The 22,637-nt window shown below is 49.5% G+C and overlaps 1 protein-coding gene across 3 annotated transcripts in view; it reads right to left on the bottom strand.

The window, feature by feature from the left end:
* Positions 1–22,637, bottom strand: part of EGFR (epidermal growth factor receptor) — a 200,648-nt gene that overhangs the window by 7,907 nt on the left and 170,104 nt on the right. For all 3 annotated transcript variants that reach the window (XM_021703751.2, XM_044920162.1, XM_021703752.2), the window contains 6 exons: positions 21,328–21,469; positions 20,384–20,506; positions 19,614–19,712; positions 13,141–13,326; positions 2,508–2,663; positions 1,527–1,602 (listed from right to left, as the gene is read on the bottom strand). In XM_021703751.2, coding sequence (XP_021559426.1) covers positions 1,527–1,602; positions 2,508–2,663; positions 13,141–13,326; positions 19,614–19,712; positions 20,384–20,506; positions 21,328–21,469 — 782 coding nt within the window. The remainder of the gene's footprint in view (positions 1–1,526; positions 1,603–2,507; positions 2,664–13,140; positions 13,327–19,613; positions 19,713–20,383; positions 20,507–21,327; positions 21,470–22,637) is intronic.

Genomic DNA, 22,637 nt, shown 5'->3' with positions numbered 1-22,637 from the left:
TGCCACACGGAGGGCAAGGAGGGACGTGCAGCCATGTGATTCTGGAAAAGTAGGAGGAGCCAGACCAGTGAGGAGCTCAGGTTTTGTTTGGAACATACGTGCAAAACCAAAGAAGGCTATTAAGCAGAGAATTAAAAGTCTGCTATGGTTTAAAAGTATTTTTTTGTCTGTTGTCTGGAGAACGGACGAATGTGGGCAGAACAGGGAGAGAGAAGACCCATCAGGAACCTGAGGGAAGGAGGCGACCATGGAGATGCCTCTGGATGGGACGCAGGAGTGGGAAAAGAAGCATTTCTTCTCATCCCCCTTGGGGAGGAGACACATCTTGAAAATGACTAAAATAACAAGGCATCAGAATAGCTTTATTTCCTTATCTAGTTCATTAATCGCAGGCAGTTCAGCTCACAGGTACATGGAAAAAATTCACTTATTCACTCAGAAAAATCTCTGTCTTCGTAAAGCCTGCATCCTAGCAGAAGAGACAGAGATCCCTGAAACTAAAATACATTTAAAGTATTAGGAAGTTAAAATGCTATGAAAAAAGCCCCTAAGTGGATGATAGCCTGAATGATTTGTTTTTGTGATAATAACCAAATTCCTCTTGGACATTTGCCTCGATCTTGCTCTCCCCAAATACCCATTTCTACGGAGATGGGGTGGCCCCTCACCCTCACCCCCGTTGCTTTAGCAGTGGGAATAGGCTGATAATTCACAGAGAAATGTATCAGGTGAGCTATTCTGCCGGCTTCCAGCAGATTGCTGGGCTCGTGAGGACCGAACGTGAACAGGTGTAAACATGGCAGCCTGTGAGAATGTGTTAGTGACACCTTCTTAAATGGCGAGGCCCTTGTAGACTCAAGCTATCCTTTGTGCAAAGGCAATGAGGCAAGAACGGGAAAGCGTGTTGGAGAGGAGGGGCACGGGCCTGTGCAGGGCCACGGGGGGATTTGGAGGGGAAACAGAGAATCAGTCCTGATGAGATGTCCTCACTAGAGCTCCCAGCAATAACTATTTCCCTTGCTTCTTTTTCTTCCCCCCCACAGACACATCCTCACAGTGCCCTCTTGTCAAGCCATTCTCTCTGATACACAAAGACTACCATTCACTGCATGAAACAATGGCCACTGAGCTAGTCCATCACAAAACCTCACGTCTCTACCCGGAAAACCCCATTTGTCACCTCCCTTTGGTTGACTTCAAATCCATGGCAAGAGGTCAAGTTTGGTTTGATGTTGCAGGTCCAGGCACTTCCTAAGTCCGAGCTCTCTTTCCCTCCGTTACCCGCCCCCACACACACACAACCCTTGACAAGCTCACCAGTATCTCCAGTGACATGTAATATGCTAGTCAGACTCCATTTCCTTTGCCATGTTTTCTCAGTAGGATAGACAGCAACTACTACGCTATTATTAGTCACTGTCTTGGAAGAAAGTATTTGGATGACAGAGCATAGAACGTAAATCAACAAACGATACAAGTGGGCTTCGGCTCAGTACGCATTCATTAGCATCAAGGTTTTGACTCACCATAGCTCCACACATCACTTTGGTGGGTATAAATTCGGTGTAAAATTGATTCCAAAGCCATCCACTTGATAGGCACCTTGGAATGATGAGAGAGGAAGTAATAAGATAACCATTAGCTTCCCTCTGGTGCAAAAAATTAAATCACGTTGAAACAGATTGCAAGTGACAAACGTGGGAAAGCCAGGCCACCCCACCCTGATACCCTAGGACCAGCGCTCCCTCCCAGCAGGAGCAAGTTTTAAATCTGGTAGAAAACAGGGCTATTCTGTTCGGCCCCAGGTGTGGTTTCACGAAGGCCTCGACTGAGGACCTTTGGTCTGTGGGCAGTTCTGGTGAACTGGGTGCACATGCTGCGGGCTGGGGGTCCTGGTGGTGCACTGTGGTCCTAGCCACCCCACGTTTATGGGAGTTTGGCTGCTTGGCTGACTGCTTGGAGCCATCCAGGTCAGAGAGAAACTTAAGAGGGGTACAGCCGATTCAGAGCTACTGGAGGGCCTAAAATGAGACTTGCACCCCCCCCACCAGTGCTGGGAGAGAGTCCCCCGGAGGACCCCCAAGTCTGTCTGGGAGGAGGGAGCCAACCCTCCAAGAGTTACGGAGACCCTCGGGAGCTCTAGGAACGGCACGGGGAGTTTTCCATATTTCTGAGATGTCCTCAATAGCTGTGACATTTCCCAGCTGCCCTTTTGAAGCGGGGAGGTTGAGACCTAACCTTGGCTAATGGTCACCCGAAGATGGAGCTGAGCTCGTGTTTATTGGCTTTGGCCTCTGGACATGATAGAAACACCTATTCTCACTCTCCCAGCAAATCCTGCTCTCAAAGCAGCCCCTCTGGTCTGTACTTCCAGAATAAGACCCTGGCTAGACCCAGGTGTCAGTGGCAGTCGCTGCGCCCTCACCCAGAACGTTCTGAGAACGTTCCCTACATCGGTCAGTCTGCTGGTGAGAAAATGCTCGCCGATCTACAAGCCAGCCTCTTACTTTGCCTCCTTCTGCGTGGTATTCTTTCTCCTCGGCTCCAAGCAGTTTGGCCAGCCCAAAATCTGTGATCTTGACATGCTGTGGTGTCTTCACCAGGACATTTCTGGCTGCCAGGTCGCGGTGCACCAAGCGCCGGTCTTCCAGGTAGTTCATGCCCTGAAACATGGGGCCATGCATGAGGGAAAGCATTGCTTAGCAGACTGCCCTGGAGAGCGCAGACTGGGGTTCAGGCAGAGATGGCAAGGCGCCTGCGCACAAAGCTCTGACGTCATGTCCACACTGGACTCGGAGCTTTCCACGTCAGGGACTGCGTTTGCCCCCGTCTGTGTGCCTCCCCTGACGGACACAGTCACTTGCACCCTGTCAACACTAGTAGCTATCAACTGAATTGATGAAAAGACAAATTAATGAAGATATAATGAGCTGCTGACGTGCTAACTTTGCTCCATCTAGTGACTCCAGTTTTAAACCCAGATGAACCAAGTATCCGAGGGCAGTGACAGAGCAAGCTGAGACCTGGCTGGAAGCTTGTCTGGAACTTGGCAACCGTGCCACCTGCCTGGGGTCACCTTCCCGGCGCGTAGCTGACCTGTAAAGCAGGGAAGGTCAATGCTTCTCAGTGCTGTGAAGCCACATGCCCTCACGCTTTCCCGGACTACCTGCCGTGATCTGCTACCGATGCACAAGATTTTTTTTTTTCCAGTTTGATCTCCTTGTTTTTTTTAAATGAAATCACATGGACACTGAATTTGCTTTGACAAGGTGGCACTTCCCACCCACCCCCGCTTTGGTCACCTCCCCTAACTCTGTGGCGATCAGAATCATCACTACTGAGAGAGAGCAAGAAAAGAATATTTGAGAAGCACGTAGCACAGTGCCTGACACGTGAATGCCCGGAAATACTCCCTCTCAAGTCCAGTCCTTGCCCACAGCTTTCTTGCTGACTGTCACAAGCACTCGCAGCCTCTCCTTTTCCTTGCTCCGTGCCTGGCCAGCTCAGCCAAGCTCCCTGGGACCCTACCAAGCTCCAACCTGGTGACATGAGCTTGGCAGCTCAACCTCTACGCAGGGCCAGACTGGCAGGCGGGAGACGCTGCTAAGTTCTGCAGACATCTTACGTTGTTGGTAGCACATTCTCTCCCACTTGCTCACGGATGTGCCTCTCTCTCTCCAGCCAGGGGAGTGGACCACGTTTCCAACCTCCTTTACAGCTGACACTCATGTGCTCTCCAGCAAAGACAGGCACAGAAATGCTTACTGAAGCGCATGAAATGCAAACACCCGGGCTTCACCCACGCGGCTCTAGTCTCTGGCTTTCTCGAAGCTGCGGTGGGATCTCCGTGAGAGGGCACCTGCCGGGAGAACCTGCCCCTAAGGATGGATTCCCCAATTTTCTGGCAAATTCTGTGCTTCCTTTTGCATAGACAGTAGGTGAAAATTATTCGTGAAGTGAAATTAAAAATTTTTTTCTGGAGCAGAACCAACCATCGTAGGAAGCTAGGATCTTAGGAAGATGCTACCAGGAATTAGCCTCTGAGGGCTATTTTTGAGGCCTTTCTTTGGAAAAAAGATGATTAACCCCCATGTCTCCCTTCTCCCTCGTATTTTCTAGAAAGTTCCTGAATGTTTAAGATGCTGTGTGATTTAAGTGTTCCCCTCCTAAGATTCCTCAGAAGCAGCAAAATAAGGTTAACGGGGCTCATGTCTACTCAAGAGGAAACTAGCAGGTTCTCTTTGGCACGGCACTTCCAAATTAGGGATTGTTATTTAGGAACGGCATGTGGGGAGCGAGAGGGAAGGAGCAGAAGCCGAGAAAACTCCTCCAAACAGAGGACTGACTTACTACCCCGTCACCTCTCCCCACGACCCCGTCACAGTATGCTCCATTCATCAGCTTCCATCTCTCCTGTGGTTCCTGGGACCCTGCTCAGTCCTCCTGTGTCTTATGAAAGAGCAAGGCCTCTATTTATTAAACATGGTGTACTCTTACCCATTCAAAACGGGTTAATTGTGCTTGGCCTCTTGCCTGGTGAGGCGCAACATCTGCATTCCAGGCTGTATGAGCTCACTGGTTCTCTCTCTCTCTCCCCTTCTCTCTCTCACCCGTTTTCTCTTTTTCCTTCCACCCTGTGTTGCTGACCCTGCTTCCTCGGATATTTCCCGAAGACTTCCTCAGTGGTAGGTGCTGAGTCACTGTGGCATGGCCGGACACACAGGAACCAGTCCATCTTGCCCTGTCCCTCTTGCTTTATTTCAAATTTGTGTTTTCTGAGTTCCTTAGACCCACAAGGGGCAGGGGGGGGGGGGGGGGGGGGGGGGGGGGGCCTTCAGAGGATATTTCCAGCTTCACTCAACTACCATCTCAAACTTTTCATTCTGCCTCTTTAAATGCCCCACAGTCTGTACACTGGACACGTTTTTCACAGAAGTTTGTTGAAAAATGAACAGATGAGGGGCGCCTGGGTGGCTCAGCTGGTTAAGCGTCTGCCTTCGGCTCAGGTCATGATCCCAGCGTCCTGGGATCGAGCCCCGTATCGGGCTCCATGCTCCACGGGAGGCCTGCTTCTCCCTCTCCCACTCCCCCTGCTTGTGCTCCCTCTCTCACTATCACTCTGTCAAATAAATAAATAAATAAATAAATAAATAAAATCTTAAAAAAAAAAAAAAGAAACAGGAGCGCCTGGGTGGCTCAGTCGTTAAGCATCTGCCTTTGGCTCAGGTCATGATACCAGGGTCCTGGGATCGAGCCCCGCATCGGGCTCCCTGCTCCGCAGGAAGCCTGCTTCTCCCTCTCCCACTCCCCCTGCTTGTGTTCCCTCTCTCGCTGTCTCTGTCAAATAAGTAAATAAAATCTTAAAAAAAAAAATGAACAGATGAAAGAATGAAGGAGTGATATAGCGGCTGACGGTTTTGAGCACTGATGATGCGCCGCATGTTTCCAACGCATCTTCCAAGAAGCCTCCTCGGGGGCCAGAGTGCTGGTGAGCCGCAGGACCACGCTGAGAGCCGCCCCAGCGGGTCCAGAGGCCGGTCAGACCTAGTGCTCTGAGTCCCTGAGACCACCAGTGGGACCCAGTCCTGATTTCCTTCCTGCTGGGGCCTCCACGTGAAACTTGCCTGCTGGCCCAGAGGCTGCTTGAGATGTCAAAGAAGCTCCAAATAAACAAAAAACCCCAGCCGCCCAGCCGCCCAGCCCCTTGGCTCTGTGCCACGGGGTAAGTCCACGCTGCTGTGCAAACCTAATAAATTGACCCGGGCCCCGCCTCCGCCCCCCGGGTCTGTAAAGGACCAGGACAACTTTAATAAATGGTGACGTTTCCTGAGACTATCCGTCCTCGGGGAAGGCTTGGGAAAGAGCCGTTTATGTCTTCTGGGGCGCACAGCTAGTCAGCCAGAGGGGTTTAAATCAGAGAGGATTTGGGGGCGGCCAGATTCGGCTCATTTGAACTCAGATAAAACTCTATTCATCAGTCTCTGTCCCACACCATCGAGGCAGTTTAAAGGGCCATCTCGGTGCCCGGCGAAGTTATATTTTAACCAGTCAGTCGGCAAAGATAAGAGCCCTGATCAGAGTCCATCTAAACAGACACCACAGGAAGCGTATCAGCCTGGGCCTCAGTGGGGCCTCTTGGGAAGCTCATTTCCGGATTCCTCTCCGAGAGCCTCACTTTAATTTAAATCAACGTATTTATTTTTGTTAATTACTACAGGACAGCTAGGACGAATTCTGAAACTCCAAGGTCAGCAGGGAGCTCGAAGAGCCAGCCTGGAACCTCAAAGCACAGAGGAGAAGCACAGGGCTATGCCTCAAACGGCTGTTAAGGGTTTTTCTGGCACGACACCTACGGAAGAAGAAAGGACTGGGGGTGGCTGGGTTTGACATTTACAGACTCTGTTTTCCGGAGGGCTGCAGCATCCTACGCCTCCTGGGAGGAGTCCAGACTGACAGGATTGACAGGCTGCCACGGGGTCCACTTCTGTTCTGTTTCATAAACCGCCACGGGGAGAAGTCCCAAGCAGGACGTGCAGAGTACAGGAGATGGTTCTGGCAGAGTGACATCGAGTATGGCTCACACATCACTGAGCCCCTGCCCTCAGGAGAGGTAGAAAAGTGTCAGAATTTCCGATCCCAGACAGAGCTCGGGGGGTGGCACCAACATGGTACATGGGGGGGCGGCCAGGCTCAGTGGCTTGTGGGTTCTGCCCTGAGCCATGTCAGCAAGTGCTGGTCAAGAGCGTGGACCTGGGAGCCAGGCTGCGAGGGGTCCAATCCTGATTTTGCTACTTACCAGCGCACGACCTTGGCAAATTACTTAAGCACCCCTGTGCCCCAGTTTCCCGGTATGTAAAGTGGGCTAATCAGATGGTTAACTGAGTTAAGCCATGCAGAACAGAGGATGGTGCCCAGCGAGAGTCCTCCGCAGGGGCCGGTGAGTGTCACGGTTTCCTCCTCCGCCGCCTTCTCCATCCATTTGCTGTGAGCTTGAATTAGGTCGCTGTCATAGCTTGGTTACATTACAGCTTCCCAAAGACTCTGATCACGCATAGACTCCTGAGAAGCACCCTCTGCTTTTGAGATGAAGCTGTCTTTTTGTGTGGGCATGCAGGGCCCAGGGGGGTCTCTGCGCGTCCTCCCCACCTCGGCACTGCTGCCCGTCCCTCCGCTCAGCATCTCTCAGCCACTGAGCCGCTCTGCATTCTCACCACTGTGCAATGGTCATGTCTCAGCGGGTGCACCACCGGGACGGGGGCAGGCCTCTCCCTCACATCCCCAGCACACAACTCCCGAGGCTAAGAGACAGGCTGCCTTGCCTGCCCACCTCCTCCGCGCCCGCCACTGTCCTCCCAGCATCTGGCACCCGGCTGACAGTCCGAGCCCCCCTCGCTGGTCCCCGCATGCCCTTCATAGCAGCCTGTGGGACCGTGGTCCTCCACGCACCCAGCTCTCTCCTGCTCTGACCACTCTTTCCCTGTAGCACAGCACTCTAGCTCTGTATGGATCTGTTTCCCTCACGTCTGTAAGTTGGGGAGAAAAGAAATTTTGTCTTACTTATGTATCTATTGCACATGATTCCTAACGCTGGCAGATAAATGCCCAAGCAATCGTTAAGTGAAATATTTAAAAGTTGATATTTTGATACTTTTGATTTTTTTTTTTTTTTAGAGCGAGATCGAGAGAAAGAGAGAGAGGCAGAGAGAGCACAAATGGGGGTGGGGGGCAGAGGGAGAGGGAGCAGCAGACTCCCACACTGAGCAGGGAGCCCGACATGGGGCTCAATCCCAGGACCCTGGGACCATGACCTGAGCCGAAGGCAGACGGTTAACCATCTGAGCCACCCAGGCGCTCCGATCCTTTGATATTTTATTTTATTTTATTATTATTATTTTTTAAAGATTTTATTTATTTATTTGACAGAGAGAGAGACAGTGAGAGCAGGAACACAAGCAGGGGGAGAGGGAGAAGCAGACTCCCTGCCGAGCCGGGAGCCCGATGTGGGGCTCGATCCCAGGACCCCGGGATCATGACCTGAGCCGAAGGCAGACGCTTAACCATCTGAGCCACCGAGGAGCCCGGATACTTTGATATTTTAATACCACAGTACCTTCTGGCTTTTTGATGACACACTGCAAAGTGATCATTTAGACTGATTAAATTTAACTGTAATCTTTTGTGGAACATTTAAGAATAAATTTAAAAAATAATCCAAATAACTGAAATGGCTGGTATCAGGATTGGCTGTTTGGCTCTGTCACTGATCTAATCTTGTTGCCTGGGAGTTTACGGAGCAGCGTGCTTTACGGGGGAATCAGCTCAGGTGAGTCCTCCTTCCTGAGGATGGAGGCAAGAGGCCAGTGGTGAATCAGCACCCTTGGGCTGCACGGTTAGTGGGGTGGGGGCTGCGCCTTGAACCTCACCTTGATGACTCCTGACCTGCAGCACAGAAGGAGCCGGCCTGGGTGGTGAAGGCCAGAGCCCAGATGGGACCAGGACGTGGTGCACAGAAGTGGGGGTCTCCTTGCCACCCAGCCTGGTTAGACTAATGGACTGTAGCTCCTTTGCTACTTCCTTGACCGGCGGGATTTTCCTCCTCTCACACCCCTGCTTGTCTATTTTATGACCACAGTATAGTGTGTCAACATGGGTTTCAAGACGGGGCACCCAGAACTGAACCCAGGCGGCCCGGACTGTGCTGGCTACATCCGGGTGGAATGATCCCCTTCTTGCCCCTCACTTGGACGGGATAACCTACAAATGGCTCAGCGCGTCTTGTCTCCCTCCCCTCTTAGCTGCTCACAAGCACTGATCGTTCTGACAAATGTGTGGCCAATGAAGACACCCGGGGCTTCTTCAAATGAACTTAGACCAAACTAAGTAATCCCGTATGCTGAAAAAAATAAATCCTTTGAAGTGACTTTTTAAGTTAGTCCTCATTAAACTGTATCCCCTAGATCGACTTAAACACAGTTTGGGGCATATACAGGTGTGGTCAGAGGATGAGGCTGCAGAACGTGTCTTGCTCAGAGCCTCTCCCTCCTCCTTGTATCTGTCTTCAAACCTCTCCAGCGCCTGACCTCGAGGATCCTCAACTGCTGTCAATTACCTGAAAACTCAATTCTGTGAGACCTTAATCTGGGTTTGGTGATAAGCGAGCTCTTTTGTCCCAGAGGTTTGGGACAATGTCAGATTAGTCACAGTCTAGAGAGCTTTATTTATTGCAGGGCCTCGTAATAACGTGCACCGTGATGGATGCTCTAAGGGGAACAATCTGGCACAAATGCCATGTTTTCCACGTGACAGGCTGATAAGATGATAGGATCTTTCAGATTAGAACATTTTATGACATTATGGCGCCATCTGATACAGTTTGGGACTTACTAGCTGGCTTATGTAGCCAGAAAAGAGTGGATACACTTTCTGAGGCAACCAAGTCCCAGCAAGTGTGAGCCACCCAGGGCCTCCTGAGCCAGGAGCTTAGGAAGCAAGGATCTTTCTGACTGGGGAGGAGGTGGTGTCTCCACCAGCTCCTGAGGCCGGAGAACAGAATCCATTTCCACTACACTCGAGGAGGCTCTTCTGCTCTCCGGCCCATCCTGACTTCCTCCCTAGCCTACTTGCTTTTCTTTTCTTTTCCTTTTGCCCAGGTGATAGAATTTGTCCTCTTAGCAGTTTAGCCAGGACAACAAGCTTGCATAACAGTGGCCGGCTCTCCATCAATATTTAGAAAACTTCCCAAGAGAGTCCATGCTTTTGTGAATCAAGGCAGGACATTTATAAGTCAATAAATCCCACTTAGAAAGTGCCAGGAGTTCAGTTTCTGGTCAGCCACGAAGCGTTTCTGGGTAGTTTCACTTCCAACTTCTACAAAGAAAACTGCTTAATACTTAGATAAAAAGTCACTAACCCAAGAGCAAATTTCTCTCTTGGTAACGGAGGAAATCATTTCTTTCCTTTCCCTCCGGGGACAGGCACTCCATCACTGCAGCTATTCAAATACAGTGGGAAAGGGTTTCTCTTCTGAATCAAAAAGCAAATCTATCCCAGAGAGCTAACGACCACAATCTGGAAGGGCTTCAATGTGAAGTAAAGCAAAACAAAGTACAAGAGGCACAATAGTGGATTTCAGTAACAGGTAAAATAAATTCCCATCTTTATAGACGCCAGGGCTCGGGCAGATTGAAATGTAAGGTTGCAAAGGAGAGAGAGAGGAGAAAAGCTCAAGATCGAGAGAAGATCTGGAAACAGGAGATGCTGCTCTAAGAAACGGACGCTGATAAAGACAAGGCTTCAGCTTAGATTTTAGTCATTGATCCAACCTAATTTAGCCAAAACAGGGGCAAAGAAATGGACAAAGGGAACACTTAGCGAGCACTGCGTGCCTGTGGGACCGCTGGTAGGTGCTTCCCGGAGCTAACTTGGTGTCATCCTCACTACCCAAAAAACCCTAAGCAACTTGCCTGAGGTCACGTGGTTAATAAATGCCAGAAGTGAGACTGGAATCTACAGTCCTCTGGAACTGTAAGCACAGATCTGTGCTGGACAAAACTTGCTGAGGCTATGTGCCCCATCGCCAAGAAGGGTCACTTTTGTGGAGCTGTGGCCTGACGTGAGATGATGAGAGAAGAAATGCTAACTATCCCGACACCCTCTGGTGAACCGGGCCTAATGAATCAAGCAGAAGCTTGGCCACAGGTGTGCAGAGCTCTCGACGGCCTGCCCAGGGTGGGGATGGCCAAGACACCATTCTTACAGAGCTCACCGTCCATTTGGGGTCAGTGGGCACAAACTCAAGTGGACCGGTAAATAAGCCAGATCTTCCCAGGTAGCAATATGTGCTAAAAAGAAAATAAAGCAGGGGCGCCTGGGTGGCTCAGTCGTTAAGCGTCTCCCTTCGGCTCAGGTCATGATCTCAGGGTCCTGGGATCAAGCCCCGCATCGGGCTCCCTGCTCAGTGGGGAGTCTGCTTCTCCCTCTCCCACTCCCCCTGCTTGTGTTCTCGCTCACTCTGCTCTCTCTCTCTCTCTCTCAAATAAAAAAAAAAAAAAGAAAGAAAAGAAAAGAAAGCAAACAAAGCAAGGTAACTTTGTATGGAGGGCCATATTCTCAGTTTCTTGCCATAGATAATTGGGAAAGAAAGCTAAGGAAGAATTTCTGGGCTCAGGAGTCCGTGTATGAGTACTCCTCAGGAGTAATTCTTTATTCAGTAAAACCTGCTTGGGGCTAACCACCACCTCCCCCACAGCAGCCACTGTTCTGCATTGAACAGGGCCCCCAAGTTTCATGTCCACCAGGAACCTCAGAAAGTGACCTTGTTTGGACACAGGGTGTTGCAGATGCAATCAGGTGAAGATCTTGGATGAAAGCATCCTGGATTTAGGGGTGACTGGTGTCTTTTAAGAGAAAGGAAAAGGCGATTTAGACTCAGAAACAGGGAACAAGGCTGTGCGAAGACCAAGGTAGCAATGGGGGGGGATCATGAGCTCGGGGACACCTGGAACCACCAGAAAAGAAAAGGCAAGGACGGACTCGCCTCTGGCACCTTCGGAGGGGGCGGCCCAGCCGGCACCTTGATTTTGGACTGACCTCCAGGACTGTGAGCAGATAACTCTCTGTTGTGGTCAGCCACCATGAATTTGTGGTAATTCGTGGCAGCCTTAGGAGACCAATCCAATCACATACAGAAGTAATAAGCGTTTTCATAAAATCACTGCATGGGAGGCCCACACCCCTCTTCCGGGATCACTGTCTAGTTCCAACGAAGAAGTCCTCTGTTCTGTGACCAGGTTATGGGTGCGAGAAGGCCAAGCACATCAGGTGGCCGGCGGTGGTCAGACGAGGTGCCGGGAGCCTCCGGGGGCTGCCGCTGAGAAATCGACACCAGACGGCACCGGAATAAACCGACTACGACTGCAGCCGGGGAGGCACGGGCAGTCAGGGCCCAGACAAGGCCTCATGGAAGCCAGGCTTTCTGGCTCCGTGGCCTTGGCACACCCCTCCGCACCCTGCTCCGTGGAGGGAGCCAACGGGCAATGATACACACGCTCAGAAAGGGACCTGCCCACAAATGCCCTAAATTCAACTGAGTAAAACAGTGCCGGGAGAAAATATAGAAGTTAGCCATTTGGGGTGCAAGTAACTGGTGCGGTGCTGGGATCAAGAGAGAGAAGTTTGGGATTAAAGTAAGAAGTCCTTCGGAGGCCATGTGAATAGCTCAGTACCCAGCACATGGCTCTGCGGCTATCCTTAGCACGCAGGTGGGGCCACCTGTCCCCTGGCTGCATTCTCCGCCGTCCCGTGCTCCGGAATGAGCCTGTTAACGGGGGAGGCGGGGCCCGTGAGGAACCCCAGCAAAGCACAAAAGCATCTGTTCACCTGCACAGCACCGGCCCTGTCTCCACAGCCCCCCTGTCCTCTGGGTCTGCCCAGCCCAGCCTCAGCCTCCTTGCTTGCCTTGTTAGCAAGTCCTGATGGGGTAGAAGCCACAGTTCCTCCTCTACTACAGATTACCCTAATAGTCAACCAAAAGAACACCCGAGAAAGAACACTAGCATCAAACCATACTGAGCACCTAATAAAGCGAACATTGTTTAAATGTAGCTGAATAATTAGATTTTCACCATGCAGGGGGACAGGCCCTGATTGGATGCAAAAGGTAATCCATTTGATTGAGTCCAAAACAAAATGCATGTGGTACGTACCCTCTTGGCAAATTTAGTTATCCCAGGATGGGGAACCCAATTGTTGCTTTTCCGGTTGTCTTTATTTTTCCCCCTTGCTGCTTTTTAAAGATTTTATTTATTTGACAGAGAGAGAGGGAACACAAGCGGGGGGCAGTGGGAGAGGGAGAAGCAGGCTTCCCACGGAGCAGGGAGCCCGATGCGGGGCTCGATCCCAGGACCCCGGCATCATGACCTGAGCCGAAGGCAGACATTTAACCGACTGAGCCACCCGGGTGCCCCTCCTGTTGCTGCTTTTCTTTGCAGCTTTCATTAGTCACACAGGAAGTGCGGTGGGGGGGGCGGGGGGGGGGACAGCGAGCTAAGGTAGCTTCACCTGCTGTTTAGTGGGCGTATCTGCCCTACTCTCAGAGCTGCTATGTGCACACTCCTCCAGGCAGGTCCCCTCTCGATTTACCTTTGCAATCTGCACACACCAGTTGAGCAGGTACTGGGAGCCAATGTTGTCCTTGTGCTCGCGGACATAGTCCAGGAGGCAGCCAAAGGGCATGAGCTGTGTGATAAGCTGGACCGTGGAGGTCAGGCAGATGCCCAGGAGGCGGCACACATGAGGATTGTCCACGCTGGCCATCACGTAGGCTTCCTGCATGGACAAAGGAAAAGCGTTAGAAGGGCTCCACACCACGGCTAAAGGGACAGACCCCTTTCCAGGTTTAAAAAAAAAAAAAAAAGCAAAGCACAAACGTGATTTTGAGTTCCAAAATGTGTACACATACAGGACAGGGTAGCCCATGTCCACATTCAGTGGACATTTATGTGGGGCCTATTACATACATATTAGATTGTGAATTGACCGTCATTTTGTGGAAAACAGCACCCTCTGAGCGCAACGCAAGGAGTTCCCCAGCGGCAACACACTGAATGAAAATGGACCTGATGTCTCTGGGTTTGAGCATTGCTGCTGATGCCTTTGCTGGGAAGCTCTCTGTCCCAAGGCTAAATAAAGCTGCCGCAGTTTAAAATGTCGCCAGGGCCTGCAGAAATCCATGCCTGGGTCCCTAAGGCTTGATAGCGACTTTCCCGCCAAATCGACACACACACACACACACACACACACACACACGCAGAGGTACGGCAGGGAAAGGTCCCCACGGAGGCCGTCGATTCTCACCAGGCTGGAGACGCCCCTCCAGTGGGCCTGTTTCAGGCTTTGAACTGGACAGCGGGCATCACATTACAGGGACCCCAGACTCTGCTGGCTGCTCAGGATTCATTTCTTTTTTTTTTTTTTTTAAATGTTTTATTTATTCATGAGAGTCAGAGAGAGAGATAGAGAGAGGCAGCAGCAGAGGGAGAAGCAGGCTCCCCGCTGAGCAGGGAGCCCGATGCGGGACTCAATCCCAGGACCCTGGGATCATGACCTGAGCCAAAGGCAGAGGCTTAACCATCTGAGCCACCCAGGCGCCCCTCAGGATTCATTTCTGAACAGAGGTGGTCTGTCTTGCCATCGGCCTCAGTCTTGAGCTCAGAAACCATGCTGCTCGTGGATACAGATCCATGACTATGGGCTATTGTAACCCTTCTCCTATTCTTGGGCAGAGGAAGTGAGTTTATTTACACGTGTGCACACAACGGGGGCCCTCTCTTAAATCCGACCGAGAATTAGGGAATCCTCACTTTCCTCCCATAAATTCTGTCTCCCTTTCAAACACAAAAGGTGGTGACCTTTAATTCAGTTGTGAAAAGGACTACATGGCCTGCAAGAGAGAGCTCTGAGGTTCCTTTTTATATTTATATATTTATATTTATATAATATATTTTATATTATATTTCCAGCACTCCTGTGGGTGGAAGGTGGATTCGGGCATTGGAGGGGTGGGGGTGGGGCGGGGGGGTGGGGAGACTTGGGATGAGAACACTGGAGGAGCCGGAGGTGACCGAGGAAACAAGAGTGGGGCTGGGGATGGAGGGCACATACACAGATTCCTGAACACAAACTGGATTGCACCTTGTTTCTTGCCTTAAGCCATCCTCTGGCCTCACAGTTCATGGGCAGCCCCACGCCTAGCACATCAGCCCCTCCTCGTCCTCCTGGCTCTCAGCTCTCTTAACCCTCCCTCAGGCCCTGGGCTGCAAGAGGGCCTTTGCCTGGAATGCCCTCCCACCTCCTCTTTCCTCGTCCGACTCCTCCTCCGAGGGGCCTTCCCGAATTCCCAGTCTTAAACTTTCCAGGCATCTTGAAGTTTTCTTCCTTGGGGGAGCCGGCTCTTCCCTGCCTGGGAACTTGCTAGAGATGCAAATTCTTGGGCCCTACCCAGGCCTACGGTGCGAGATGCAAGGAGGTGGGGCCCAGCAATCTGTTTGAACAAACCCTCCAGGGGCTTCTGAGGGCTTTGGAGCACTCATTACATAATCTGCACTTAAATACTTGTGTGATTTTTGTAAAATGTCCTTCCTCTCCACCGTGCTCTTTGAGGAAAGGACTGCATTCTCAGCTCCCAGCTTTTGCCCAGTGCTTTTTAGCGCTGTATTTTGCTGGTAAACACTGCTTATTTATTGCCTTGATATCCCCTACATGTTCTTGCTGCCTCGGCAAGTCGGGTTAATACTTGGGTGCGGTGCAAGGACCTACGTCATCAACTCTTTGGTCTTTGTAGTGGTACCGAACACATATTTAGGCAGGTAACTGCCCCAAAATGTCAGGATTGAACTACACTGCAATCATACAAAGCCAGAAATTTAAAACAAATCACAGACCATGCACTTCCGTTAACAACAACAAAAATTCCTACAGCTTTTAATATTCGCTGCAGAACGTTTGTGTGGGTGCTTTCCTGAGTGGTTAGGCCCTCTCCTTGCAAGCAGAGCTGGCCTTTCTTTTCTTCTGTATTGTAAACATCATATCACAACATTAAAGAGCAGAGCAGACATTTGATACTTATGGACCTGCAAACATCCCTTAAAACTTGAGAAGGGCTGTTGATAAAAAGTTAGAATTGGAAAGCCCCGCACGTGCATTACTCATCTGAAAAGGAAACTGAGGCCCGGGGATGCGAACGGCTAACCAGGGACACTCTGTGTCAGAGCTGGGCCCACATATGGGTCTCCTCACAAGGGCGACACCCTCTGCAAGCCCCCTCGTCAACCCCACATGCTGCTCCCTGCGGTCCCCTGCGATGCCCTGCTGAGTGCTCCGGTGAATGGGCTACCAGAAAGCTCCAGACCTCATTACACACACAGCACATATATAAATGTTTGCATTCTTTTTCCACTGCCTGCCCTAAATTTAAACTGGAAAGGCTATGGAAAAATTAATAGGCCATGTGATTGCCAGAAATGCACAAATCACGTCTCTCCCCCAAGTCTGGGAAACTGTACAACCATAACACCAAAGAAATCCTCTGGCCGTTCCTATTTTCTCAAGATCTGGTTGAGATTTGGAAACATATTGTATTCATTTTAGAGGGGAGAAAAATCTGCAAACCAGAGCAAATCTGAGCAGCCCATCTGTTGCGGGGCCGTGAGGAGCTGACCTGGACCCCGGGATCGGGGAACAGAGCACCGGGCGTGGGTGCTGGGCCACACAGAGCCTGGAGCTCTGCCAGATCCCCGATCCTATTAAAATCTGATAGAGCAACAGAACTAGGTCATCACTTCCGCCCCACCCCCAAGGACAATGGAGACGCTGTTTGGTCGGGTGTCCTGTTTGGTGAGAGCAGAAGTTAAAGTGAGCTTTGTTCTTAGCTGTTTATCTTAGGATTTCAAAGGTGTATTGTGGCCTGCAGCAAGAATGCTTGGTATTCCACAGCAATCTCGGAGGGGGACGCTGCGGCCAGGCACCCATGTTCAGAGACCTCAAGGCTGATGTCTGAGTCACGTGGGACGGGGTCTCTGAGGCTCCGTGACCTTGAAAGTCTATTGTTTTGTCCCAATTGCCAAAATGATCTTTGGTGCCTGCCTTCTTGCTTGTCTCCCTCATCTGTGAACTGTTTTAGGTTAAGAATTGGGGGAAAGGATTCTACTAGATTTTCAACTCCTTCAGGAAAGGCATATGCTTATTAGCCTTCAGAATGAAGAGTAGGTGCCCCCACATTTTTGAAACTGTATCAGTTAACTACGCCACAGTCAGCAGCTTCTGATCCCCACGGGGGAATCAGAGTGTCAAGTCCTGGGTGAGTGGGCCCATTTACAAGTGAGCGTGAGCATTTCAAAGGACACGTGCAGCCCGATGGGCTGTCCTGTCACAGAATTCACTTGCTCCTTAGCTCACTGTTGACACTGGCCTTGGACGTGATGTGATGGGCACTGGGTGCTATACGCAAGTGATGAATTACTGAACACTGCATCTGAAACGAATGATGTACTCTATGTCGGCTAATTGAATTTAAATAAAAAATTAAAAGAGAAAAAAAAAGAAAGCAGCTTTGGAATCACTGGCTTTTGCTTCCTAAATTTGGCAGACTGTCCCTGCTCCTTTCCTTCAGGGGCTCCCCATCACCCAGGCATCACCCCGCACCCATGGGATTGCTGAGTTCTGGGCAGACTGAGCTTCAGGAAAAGCAGATGACAAGCCCTCTAGTTTGTCACCGAGGAACTGTGACACGAGAGAAGACAAGAGTTGAGCAGAAACCAGAATCAAAGGCAGGAATAAAATAACGGAGGGAGAAAAGGGGCAGTATACCAGACTGCGGTCTGGTATATAAGAAAGTCAAGAGAGAAGATCCTAAGAGTTCTCATGGCAGGGAGACACTTCTTTTCTTCTTTTGCTTTTTCTTTTTATCGTATCTACAGGCGGTGAAGGACGCCAGCGAAGCTTACTGGGGTAATCACCGTGCAAGTCAAGCCGTCTTGCTGGACACATTCAGCTAACACCATGCTGTCTGCCAATTATACCCCAGGAACACTGGGGGGAAAACACAAAAACAAAACAAAACAAACAAAACTCCAAAAAAACGGAGGGAGAAGAGAGCAGGAGAGAGGGAGAACAAGAGGAAAACAGGGACTCACTTTTTAGACTTTTCAGTGTTTATCCTCCACCCCTCCTCTACCCCACAAAGGCGGGTTTCCTCCAGTTTGGGGGGCCCCGGAGGTCCTTAGCAGTGAAAACTACCTCCCTCCCAAAGCAGAGCTGTTGTCTTCAAAAGCACCCTTACTCGGTGTTGTAAATATTGCTGAAATTCACACCTCAACATTGTTTTGTGAGATTTATTACAGTATCCTAAATGAGAAGAATGAATTAAGGAAGCAAACTCTGCAAAAAAAAAAAAAAAAGCTTTTCTTTTTAACAGTATCGGTGAGAGAGCTCTAGGTTCTAGGTGAAGAGACGTCAGGCACATATTTCTGTGGTTATGCTGAGATGAGCTGACGTAATGTTAAAAGGACTCCACGCTAACTTGTAAGCCATTAAAAGGAAAGGTAATTTTGCTGGATCAGTATATCTTCAATGTGTACAATTTGCTACTGCACTTTATTAATACATTGAGGAGTGTGCCAGAGTGGGAATTTCTGCATAATAATAAGGGAATTTCCCCATAATAATAAAGAAAGGAAGCCTGCGGGAGGAATTTCAAGTCCACAGTGGTTATGCCACTGGGAAGTGCATTGTGTCTAATTTTTAAATTTAAAATTTTTACATATAAAATTTTAATTTTTTTTTTTTAATATTTTATTTGACAGAGAGAGACACAGCGAGAGAGGGAACACAAGCAGGGGGAGTGGGAGAGGGAGAAGCAGGCTTCCCGCAGAGCGGGGAGCCCGATGTGGGGCTCGAGCCCAGGACCCTGGGATCATGACCTGAACCGAAGGCAGACGCTTAACGACTGAGCCACCCAGGCTCCCCTAAAATTTTAACAGTCTTTAAAAGGCCCGTGTTTGCCTTGCTTGGTATATATTCTGTGGGTTAGAAGCAAGAGTGGGGAATAGTTTGGCTCTTGTCCTTCTCTACTGTAAGATAACTAAATTGTCTAGATTTCTGAGGCAGCTGTTTTTGTTTTTTTTTTTTCTTTGACTCTGTTTTCCCTAACCTTCTGCTAAGCCTCTCTACCTTCTCTTTCTCTGGCTCTGCTTTGGGATGAGAGCAAAAGTTTGCATCGACCCACAGCAACCCGAGGCCAACGGTGTCAACAACAAGACCCCATTTGCCCACTGGATCTTCCTGAGCATCCCCTGAAGCGGGCTCTGCCACATCCCATGGTGGCCCCTCTTTCAGCCAGCCTCTGTTTAAGAGGATGAAGCCCCCTTATTGGCTAGTGAGGATCCAGAGAAGGTGAAGAAAGTTCAGTGGAACTGAAAGACAAGACATGAAAATAATCTTGTGGGACATTCCAAAGACACTCCATAAACTAGCAAAGGACACTGGAAATAACATATACATTATTTGGGGGGAAAGTACAGAAGATGGGCAACAGTTTATAGAGTTTATAGAGCATCATATTGTAATCCTAGGCACCTTTAAAAAAAGCCATTTCAAAGATAACTTGGTGGAGCAAAAGGGACATGCATTTCAGAGGCAGAAACAGCAATGGGCTGGAATCCTATGCCAACCAAGTAAGTGTGAGCAAGCTTCTTAATGCTTCCAAAGCATACTGAGCGTAACGCCCATACCACAGGCTGGTCAGGAGAGTTCACTGTGGTAGTGTGTGCAAAGAACTAGTCCTGAGACTGGCCCTTGGTGGACATCCAACGATTGTGAGTTTCTATCCTTTTGGGAGAGATAGAGAGTAGAATGGAAGACGCGACTCTTCTCTATAGGAGAAAGCCTGAGGGAATTATACCAACTGCAGCCAGAAAGAAAAAAGACATGAAAAGTGAACATTTAGGATGTGGTGATGAAAAAAAGTCCAGAACAGGACAATGTGCTGCTAGACACCAGAAAATGTGCCTTCTGATGTCCAGGCCTGTGGACAATTAGAGAACAAAGGAGAAACTTACATCAAGAATTTCCTTGTTGGCTTTTGGAGATGTGGCTTCTCTTAATTCCTTGATGGCCACGGGAATTTTAACCTTCTCACCTTCTGGGATCCAGAGTCCCTGTGATGAGGAGGGAGAGAAGACATTAACTGGCACTTGTCATTTTATGCAATATGCTGACTTGTGAGACAGACGGACTTTACCAGTGACGCCGTCCCAAAGGGCGAGGGACCTTGAGCACAGCTCCGCGCCCCAAGGCCATCGGTGCTAGGAGCCGTGACTCTCCGCAGCTCTTCTGCTATCACGTTCCATGAATCAGAGTCGTTAGATGAAAAACCCTAAGGCTGTGCCAGTTATAAACCCAGTGTGGGTCATTCTGTTCAGAATTCTGAGATACTGGGTGTCAGTCTAATTGAAATCAGCCGTGATGTAACAGGATCCAGAAAAAAATGAATTAAGAGGAGCTGTTTTGACCTGGGCTTTGTTTGGATCCTGTCACACAGTGGTAGGCAGCCCTCCTTCGGACTCCGTCTCTGCCACCCACCCCTTTACAAAGTCACCGCTGCTGTCCCTGAAAACTTTGATGCCTGTGTAGGGGCCCCATAGGACCCCTTATTTGTCACCATGGTTATACAAGATTTCCTCTTGGCAACTTGGGGAAGACGCTGGAATTTCCCAAACCATGAGCAACACAAAGAGTAGATGAGGTTGATGAGCAGAAGACAGCCCAGGACTCTGGCTCTGCCCACCAACCCGCGTCCCCAGAAGTCTTGGTGCCCTGGCGGCCTCACCTTGTACACCGTGCCGAACGCTCCAGAGCCCAGCACCTTGATCTTTTTGAATTCCGTTTCCTTTAAGATCCTCAAGAGAGCTTGGTTGGGAGCTTCTCCGCTGGGTGTAAGAGGCTCAACAAGCTGTGAGAGACAAGGAAGAAGAGCCACCACCTCAACGCTCAAGGCGCACGTGGACGCGGGTGTTAGCCAGGCCCACACACGGCCACGTGTGGATGTGCTTCAGCGCAAACAACCTGCCACGCTCACGTGAAAGAAGAAATGCACGCCTTCTCAAAGAACTTCACGAAAGATACGTTGACAAAGGGACTCCGGGTATGGGTATCCTTGAACAGAACAGCTCCATTTCGACAAATGCAATTTCTCTTTTCCAGTCAATTAGCTGGATTGAGAGGATTTTGGTGAGGAACATTTCGAGAGGGTTGGTCATAATGGTAGCCTGCTGGGCGTCCTAACACGCAAGTGCCTTTATGCTATGAGCTGCCGTGGGTCTCTCCTCCCAGGGACCCTGGCTTCTGACACCCTGTGGGACACAAGGATGCCAGCTCAAGTGAGTCACAAACAGAGCTCAAAGCAACAGCACTGTGTAGACAATGGGATTTTCCACAGTAACATCTCAACCACGTGCCTTCACAGGAACCAACAGACGCCTATTCACAAGCCCTTCTGTGCACATATATGCATGCATGCCACATGGCTTTGTATCCATGTTGTGACTTATTTCATTCCAGAGCTGTACCAAAATGTAACTAGTTGTTTATAACGGGACATTCAGAGATTCTTTCTGGTTTTTCCACCATCAGACATAAAACATAATAATACAATTACATACTTAAAATACAAAATCTTGAATGCCAAGGCTTGGCAGGTGAGCCCCTGTTCCTGTCCGGGGCGCTGGGGCTAGGGACACTGGCAGGGCGTGCTGGGCCTGGGCACCCACTCACCTCTCTTTCTTGCAGCAGCCTACGAAGCGTGCGCTTCCGGACGATGTGGCGCCGGCGCAAAAAGAGGCCCACCCCAAGGGCCACCACCACCACCAAGAGGAGGCCACCCACAATGCCAGTGGCAATGGATGGGATCTTGGGCCTGGAACGAGAGGGAGACATGGGAAAGTGAGGCTTGCTCACAGATTTCATTACGTTGGCATTTTATCATTTCTTGCATTTTTTGACACCTGGCCATCATTTAACATTATCTCAGAAAGTAGATTCCACGTGGCTTCTAAAGAGAGGAAAGAACGCAAAGAGTTTCTAGGGTAGTGTTTCCACCTTGTTGAGCATAAGAAGGCCCTCCCTCCCAGCTTTCTTACATTTTTTTAAATTGAGGTATCATCTGGACATCCCCATATGACAATTATAGTTTATAAGAAACCACATAATTCAAAAAGTAACTCAGACTTCAATAATGCTTTTCATATGAATTTGCATTTATCCCCAGAGTATCTCCCTACATTTGAAGCCTAGAATGCCACATGCATAAGACATGCATTGTCTCCTGGCTTGCCTGGGTGAAGGCACCCTTTCCACAACGTTGAGCCTCTTCGAAGAGTCCTTGGCTTTCAAGAGGGGCCCACAGCCGTGTGGAATGCTTTATGAATAAGCTTGGGGGAGATTATAAAGTGATAGGATTTCAACACAAAAAGCATCACTGTCATAAATGAGTGATGTTACTGTGTAACAGCAAAACCACTCTACCACCCTCCTTCTTCCCACCGAGGTTGAGCCTGATTTCAGGGACAACAAAAACTCAAAACGAAGGTTCTGAGGTTCACTGGGGAAAGAACCATCTGAATTCGTGGATTCTGAATTTAGACTCTTTATACAATTATTATTCTCAAGTATCTATTCCATTTGAGCTTCTGGCAAACTTCATATTTTCAGGAAGAAATGTTGAAGAATTATCAAAGATTAATTAGTATCATTAGCACATAAATATCCCAACATTCTTACAAATTTCTGGTAAGTGGGTCAAAGGTGCTCCAGCGACAATGATATCTACAACACTTTCTCCTGAGTGAGCGCAAAAGTCGTCTCCTGCATTGTGCCATCCCCCCAATTAATGCAGTTTGCATTAGTGAGTTTTTACTATCTTGAAAGGAACACTAGAACGATATAAAGAGTAATTTATTACAGAGTATGTGTTCCATGGGGAGCTGGAATAAGGGTAAGTGAATAAGAAGAGAAAAAAAATAAAAAGAGTAAATATAAAAAAGAATGGTCATTGACTAGTTTCAAGGTGGGGCTTTGATGGAAAA

This window comes from Neomonachus schauinslandi, chromosome 12 (genome assembly GCF_002201575.2).
Source record: "Neomonachus schauinslandi chromosome 12, ASM220157v2, whole genome shotgun sequence".
NCBI lineage: Eukaryota > Metazoa > Chordata > Mammalia > Carnivora > Phocidae > Neomonachus > Neomonachus schauinslandi.
The sequence above is the reverse complement of the archived record's forward strand: the minus strand, read 5'-3'. Positions and strand labels throughout refer to the sequence as shown.